Raw genomic sequence first — 8,227 nt, 5'->3', positions numbered from 1 at the left:
TCTTCTTCAACTTTTTCTTCTACTTTCTTTTAGCGGTTGGCAAGAAAAATCGTACATTACCGCCACCTACTGAACTGGAGTATTTGTCCGGATAACCCCCAGTCAACAACAAGCCAACAATGAGGTCTCGCTGCAGACTCTGGGGGGGGGGGGTGCTCCATATGGAGGTAAAAGTAACTTGTACTGTACTTGTAAAAAAATTTTTTTAGTTGTATTAAAAAAAACTGTACCTGTAGAAAAAAGTATAAATGTGTATCTGTAAAAGTCGTTATTTGTACCTGTACAAATAAAAAAAAATAAAAATCTAAAAATACCTCATCAACTGCTGCTTAGTGCTTAGATGTGAAAATTACTATAGAGCTACAGAACCCTATTGAATGTTTTACAAGATAACCTAAACCTATAACCAAAAGTGGACAGTACTCAGCTACTTGTATTTGAGTAACATTATATTCAAGTATCTGTACTCTTACTATCATAATAAAATGAAAACAAAACGTTTTTATTGCGAGTGAATCTTTAAGCTGCTACAAGTATTTTAACCTCAACCCTTTATCCTTTGTATTTAATCATTTTATTTTAAATATTACAATTTCTTGATAAATGTCAGTATTTTTGCAATGTATGCTTAAAAAAAGAGGCTCTTACACTTTTAGTTTACTCATCACTCACAGTACTCAAATATTTGTGCAAGTATTTTTTCTGCACTTTTAATTTCTACTTGAGTTTAATTTTCCAATGTAACATTACTCTTATTTGAATATAAATATCGGCTATTCTGCTTTTGAAATGCTACTAAGATGTGAGCAGTGTCACTGTCACCTATCTACTTTAACAAAAGTAACTAGGTCAAATGTTAGTTTATTTATTTTTAATTAAATGAGAATCTCATAAGTTTCCAAATCTTGCTCAAAAGGTGGAGACAACTGCTGGAGACACTGCTGAAGCATCAGTGGGAAAAAAAGGATGACCCACTCCATCAGCAAGCAGCCAAGAGACAGGAGATGACAAGCCGGATTAAGGAAAAGACTGTTTTATTTTGTAGATCTTCTGCTGATGTGAATGTAGCAGGCTGAGGTCCCTTCCCCCACCTGTGGCAGTGGCCTTAGTCTTTTTTTCTGGTGGCTAAAATGATGGGCAACATATGTTTACAGCTCAACACCTATTTAGCCTTATTTTTTATATATATTGTTATAGGCTACTTGCCGACTTGTTGCCATGATCGCTTTTGGCTACTTTTGAGATGTAACAGTGAAGAATAAATATGTAGGTCAATTCGAAGTGCTTTACATTAAATCAATAATTAATAACACTATTAATGTGAAATACACATCTAACGTGAAACAATTATAACTTATACATTTAGTCTGTCGGCTATTTTTATTTATTTTTTGCCAATGATATTTCCCTCGTCTTGTTGATAGCAGCAGTATTGCCTTTTTTTGGCGAGTCTTGAATTCCTCATACAGCTCCATCAATAACTTTTGTTCTGTTTGTGAGCTGTTTGTGAGAAGAATACTGCTCTCGTTTTGCTGTCTTTTGACATAATTGATTGCAATTTCGCCTATCGACTCATCAGGGCTTCTTGTCTACCCCGGAGCTGTACAAAGCCAGGCTATACAAGCCTGGCTTACGTTAGCCTTGATTAGACGTGGCTGCAATGGATTAGTGGAACGACTTGGCGATTTATTCGGAGATGGTGTTCACTTCCAGCCTCGCTTTTTTGCATGAGCCTCGCTTTCTTTAGCTGCGTTGATGAAATACCCCTCTGATCTTCAAATCAAGGTTGACACAACCACAGCAATATACAAACACTGTGTGGAACAGTTTAAACGTTGGTTGACATGCAGGGCACTCAAAGTGGGCAGAAAGAAATAAGTTTTAGTATGAAGGTAAGATTTATTGTACAATCATAGCTCGTAATCCGGTGCTAGCTAGTTCATCTCATGTTGTTAATTGTCACAAAAACTGAACACATTGAAGTCACGATTTTCATTTCAAGATTTGAACCTGACCAGTGTGTAAACATACGATCAATAGCTTGTACCTGTAAAAAAAAAAAATCTAAAAATACCTCGCTTTCTTTAGCTGCGTTGATGGAATAGTAATACCCCTGTGATCTTCAAATCAAGGTTGACGCAACCACAACAATGGATGCAGAAACTGCTCTTCTGGACATCAAATAAAACATTTCAAATGATGCACAATCTTGTTTAATGAATGATAGATGTTGTTATTTGATCTGACTATTTCAAATAACTCTCAATATGGATTAAATTGTACTCCTTTAACATTTCAAACTCAAAATTGGAAGACGTCTAGAAAGCATAATTTCTTCACTTTACCAAAGGTGATTGCAGTGAAATTCTCATAGAACAGTAACCAGTGTATCAAGAATTCTCATTTGTTGGAGTTCACAGCTGCTTTGAAGCAGGTTTGATGTCACACCATGTGCCACGTCTAGAGATGGATCAAGAAGTAGCTTTGATTGACTGCATGGTGGCATCTGTGCAAACAGAATGGTTCGTGAACTTGGGTCAGCATATTCATACAATAAAAAATAATCATAGCTTCCTAGCTGGGTCATTATCAAAACACAGCCACTGACATTATACGTAATCGGTTAAACGTTTAGCTTTATCTTGTTAGCCAGGAAAAAAATGAAGATTTGGTCACATCTTAATATCAGAAATAGTGGTAATACTGATAGACACAGACATTGTTCATAAACATTTCCATTTATATTATTTTTATTTGGCTATTGTGTTGAAGGCAAATATGTATGTTTACAAGTGTTAAGAATGATCATTTGAATTTCACTGCAAAACTTGTTTTAACAACATATGGGATACTGTATGTACAGCATAGGCTTTTGAAATAAAAACGGCAAATATGTCATCATGAACTCACATCATATGAAAGGGTGTTGAGCTTAATATATCTCAGTTCAAGTATACAGGTAGTTTTTGAAGACATTAAAGAAGTGCAGGGACAAGCTATTGATCGTATGTTTACACTGTCTCAAATGGCCCAGGTTAAAGGAAATACATTCAGGACAGAAAGTCACAGTCCAAAGGTAGGCTTCAAATCTTGAAATGAAAATCGGGACTTCAATGTGTTCAGTTTTCGTGACAATTAACAACATGAGATGAGCTAGCTAGACCGAGCTATGATCGTACAATAAATCTTACCTTCATACTAAAACTTATTTCTTTCTGCCCACTTTGAGTGCTCTGCGCATAAATATATGAATATTCTTGATAAATGTCATATTCATAACTCTATAGTTGAATATATACATATATATATTCAACTCTTCAATGTTGTTTTTGAATACTTTGTCTTTAAGTGTATTATGTTTTAAGTGTTTATGTATTCCCCTCAAACCGTAGCCTCCCTGTCTCTCTGAAAACATATTTTCAATATTGCCCAGCAGTAAATTACGTCTAGCTTTATACACTAATCAGACAGTATTAAATTAAACAAGATCAAAGAACAGTTTTAGATCGTAAAAACAGTGTATTGGTGTGGTGGAGATATCCTACATTATGGACTATTCTTATAACTCTTTTTTTTGCAACAGGAACAGAGGTTGTCATGATGTCTTGTAGGTGTTTCCCCAAATTTTTGAACAATAATTTAAATATGGTAATACTAGAGAGCAGTACAGAATGTGTAATGATTTCTGGTTGAGAAAACGTTTAACATTTGCCAAAATGGAGATTAGAAATAGAAAGTTTGGATCCAATATGTTGTGGTCCAATGTATGTATGTATACGCCCCTTTGTATACTAAATTCCAGTCGTGATTCAGCAAATCATTTTTAAAAGCCTCAATGGCTTCCTCAGTCCTAACTCGTCTCTATTGTGTTTTATTATCTTGATTATTTTTAGTGTATTTGCAATGATGTATTGTGAATATAGGCAAGTGGACACTAATGTTTAGCACCCTTGGTTAGTGGAACGAGGTACGTCATTTTTTTTGTGCTTAGTTGTGTTCTTTGTTGATGGGTTGTGATTTTTATGCTCTGTCTTAATAATATTAGTTTAAAATGTGTGTTTATTGTTTAGTTGCAATTAGTTGTGCATATGCATGTTTAATTTTTTAGAAAGTGTTCATATTTTGTAAAGTAAAATTTAGTTGCAGTAACGCACTGCACGCCAATTTGGAGTTAAACCTTTGAAAGGAACTTTGGATTTTTGAGATTGGCAAACATTGTGTGCGTGTTTTGAAATGGTTTTAAATGTGTAATTCAAATATGTATAACCTGAAATTAAGGCAGCTAGAGTTGGAAAATGAGGTTAAAATTGCAGCAGCCTGGGTTAGGGCCTTTAAAAACCTTGAAGGCATCTTACTGAATCATGAAGACGTGAGTGACTCTGCTGCACCGCAACCTGTTTACCAAAGGATGAAACCCTGCAATTCATTAAACCTAATTCATTCCAGCCTCAGCAACACCTCTTAATACGACAAGTCAAGAGATGCTTCCCGAAATAACAACTCAAGATACAGTTAGTTTAGCCCAAGCCATTGCAAGCTCCCTAAGTGTAAGCCATGTGTCTCCCCCTGAGCTAACAATGTTTCCTGGTGACCCTTTGAATTTTTTTGACTGGAAGATTTCCTTCATGGCCCTTATTGATCAGAAGCCCCGCCCGGCTTGTGAAAAGATGCTCTACCTTAAACACATAAGGCTGTGGAGGGATTCTTTTATAGGAAGCGTTGTGCTGAGGCTATCCCCCACATTAATTAAAGGGTTAGCCATATTAAATAATTGCGAAGAAAATCCTAAATTGTTTCAGAAATTACCTGACTGGATTTTGCAGAATTGTAATGGTTGAGTTGGATACAACTGGTGACTACCCAAGCTTTTCGTGATTTACAGATTTTATGAGAAGGGTAGCCCGAATAGCATGTAATTCCATCGCTTCCCCACTTTTATTGAACAATAAAGCCATAGATGACAGATTACCCAAAGGAGCTAGTACTCTGAATACAAGGGCTCAATGTGATGATTTCAAATCAGGGATGCGCATACCCATTCCAAGTCAAACCCATTTTGCCTAGTGTGTGAGGAAGAAATGCATAGCTTAGCCAAGTGCCGATATTTGTAAAAAAAAACTATTGAAGATAAAAGGGCATTCATCCGAGAAAACCAATTGTGCTTTGGTTGCCTGTGGAAGAGACATCTCATAAAGGATTGCAAAAGTATGTACTATATGCCACCCAACCTGCCTGAATGAAGAGGGAGGTAACACATCTGTGGCAGAATGGGAACAAGAGTCTACTAACACAGAAAATGCAACTCAGGAAGTCCATAATGTAGGATCCCACATAGTGAGTCAAAGTTCTTTCTCCACTTCCAATATTGTTCCTGTGTTTTTATCCTCAGTATAAGTACTCATTTATGCCTTACTCGACACACAGAGCGACTCTACCTTTGTTTTGATTTGCCTTGCCGGAGGCATTCTGACTGGCATCTGCAAGATAGATGCTGCAGATGCCAGTGAAATGCATGCCACTCATCAGCAGAAATTAGGTCTGGCATCAGCGGAAGTGAGGCCTGGCATCAGAAGCTGCTACTTGACAATGCCTCCAAGATCATAAATGCAGGTATGGAAAATGGAAATCAAAAACTCAACTTTATACACTTTCACATTGATACTATTACCTATATTACACTTATAAATGACTCTCATAACAGAAAGGCTCTGAAAACTGTCACTATTTGTATATGTAAAAAAAATATTTGGTTGTAGGCCTATATAAAACCCTAGCATTATTGTGTTGTTGTTTTTTGTGTGGTTTTGATTTGTTTCCTCACGTTTTACACTAGTAGGCGGCACAATACTAATTGTTCTTGTTCTGTGGTTCAATAAAGATGGTTAAAAATACACATAGGCCTATATGAATGAGTAAAAAAAAGTGACGTAGGCTACTGCTGACCCAACACATGCCGATGGTACTAAATGCGCCAGCCGTTACTGTACAAACCAGGCAGCTTGCTATAGTATAGTGAAACCACATTTGATACGCTTTGAGGGGTGATCTGGCTTTCGCCGAGTTGATGCTGCATTCGCAGAAGGTGGGAAGTCAGATTGATGTCTCACGGATTGACCCACATCCGATTTTAAAGCGTTCGAGGCAAATGTAAATAACAAAGATGGCTTATTACAAATTCCAAATCACGTGAAGTTACTTACTTCGAATAATAAAGTTAATGCCATAATAAAAAAACAGATACATATTTTTATAATGTGTAATTTTGCTTTGTCGTTCACGGTCCACGGTCTGTCTCTCTTGACGAGTGATGTTAGATTGGAGCCAGTCAGTTATATCGGGATAAAAAAATTTTTTTCACTTCTTCGCAACTCGGATTGCAAAATTCAATGGGGCGTTCCCGTGCACTCCTAGTTTGAAGTCGGTTTTCAGACTTCCCACCTCCCTCTTGTCCTGGAATGCAGCATTAGACAGCCATTTAACTTGTGACGTAAGATCGGAATTGGGACGTCAATGACAAAGCAGCTTTGTGGATTTGAGCACAGCCCAAGTCTTCCTGAATTTGTTGCCAACGTGCGAAAACCTCGATTCAAGACGTTCATTGTTACTTCACTGGACAAAAACATAATTTGAAGGATAACCGCGTATGCCTTTAAAGTCGTTTTGGTGCACGCTGAAGCTACTCGGCCTAGTTAGCGTAGCTTTCTAGCAGCTAACATTTTTTTTTTAATTTAAAGCAGCTAATAAAGATCACAAACGAACACGTCGTTCAGCATATATCAAATGTGAGCGTAAAGTTTTGTGATTGTTGTGTGGAAATGTGTGAAAAACGGACAGCGGAGTATGAGGAGGAACTTTGTGGAGAAAAAGAGGACAACAAGCGACAACATCAACTACTGGACACCATTGACAGGATTCAGCCATCAATTGGGCTTCACAGAGCAGGTTGGGTCTCCTCTTACTCTCTCACTTTTTTGTGTGAAATACTTTACATTTTCAATGGCATTTATAAGTTGTAGTTAAAATACACGTGGAATAAATTGTTGGGAGCCCTCTGCTAATGACCCCCCCACAGTGGTCACAGGCTGAATGGATCACTTGAATCTGACAAAACAAAAGCAACAGCTTTTACCAAGTGGATATTTTGTCGTATCACTGGTGTTGTGCCAAAGTACGTACACCAATAAAACAAGGTATCCCCTGCCGCAAGTTTTTCAATAAAATCGTGGAAAACACGCATGAGTTTTTTTAGTCTTAGAAACAAGTTTTTTTCTCTTTTAAATAAGAAGAATAATATATATCGCAGAGAAACAAAAGAAGCACTTGCACTCTGCAGTGGACTCAAGGTAGGGCTGCTCAATTCTGAAGAAAATATTAATCACTATTAATTTGGTAATCATAGAAATCATTATTAGGACAATCATTAGTTTTTTGGTACAAAACAAGAACATGTTTAAACATGTAAAATATTAAGATAAATATTAACAACTCAATATTAGCATTAACAATATTTTATTTATGTCTATGATTATGCCAGTTTTGTAATTGCGGAGTAAGGTAAAGGTAAATTCCACTGATTGTCACACCCAACTAAGTGGGGGCGAAATTCGTTCTTTGCATTTGACCCATCCCCTGAGGGAGCGGTGAGCAGCAATGATTGCGCTCGGGAATCACATGGTGATCTAACCCCCCAATTCCAACCCTTTATACTGAGTGTCAAGCAGGGAGGCAATGGGTCCCATTTTTATAGTCTTTGGTATGACCCGGCCGGGGATTGAACCCACAACCTCCTAGTCTCAGTAATTAGAGCCTGAGCAGTTACCGCTGCGAGGTCCCTATTGTTTTTGTTCGAATTATTCTTATTATCATTATTATTATTATTATTAGGGCCCGAGCAGCTACCGCTGTGAGGTCCCTCTTTATTTTGTAAGAAATCTTCTTTTTCTCCGTAAACAATCTCATTTTTGGAAACCTAAGCATTTACAAAAACTCACCAAACTTTGCGCACACCCCCGGGCTATGCGAAAAATTAGATATTATAAAGTTGCCATGACAACATAACATATAGTGCCCCCTAGCGTGGAAAAATATGCACCAATCCTAGCACGTTTTGACTGAGGGCTACAAGAATTTGCAGGCATGTGAAGCGCCCCGAGACACACAAAAAAGTCAGTGGAAGCATTATCCTAAAATGTACAGGAAGTGAGCTATGAATTTTTGAATGTCCAAT

The 8,227-nt window shown here is 37.3% G+C and overlaps 1 protein-coding gene across 1 annotated transcript in view; it reads left to right on the top strand.

Annotated features, from left to right (window-relative positions):
• Positions 1-5,674: 5,674 nt before the first annotated feature.
• LOC144040575 (uncharacterized) overlaps positions 5,675-8,227 on the top strand; it is a 20,649-nt gene continuing 18,096 nt past the window's right edge. The window contains exon 1 of the mRNA XM_077554875.1: positions 5,675-6,942. Coding sequence (XP_077411001.1) covers positions 6,816-6,942 — 127 coding nt within the window. The 5' untranslated portion in view covers positions 5,675-6,815. The remainder of the gene's footprint in view (positions 6,943-8,227) is intronic.

Source organism: Vanacampus margaritifer, chromosome 20 (assembly GCF_051991255.1).
Source record: "Vanacampus margaritifer isolate UIUO_Vmar chromosome 20, RoL_Vmar_1.0, whole genome shotgun sequence".
In the NCBI taxonomy this organism is placed as follows: domain Eukaryota; kingdom Metazoa; phylum Chordata; class Actinopteri; order Syngnathiformes; family Syngnathidae; genus Vanacampus; species Vanacampus margaritifer.
Note: the sequence above shows the minus strand (reverse complement) of the source record. Positions and strands in the feature narration are given on the sequence as shown.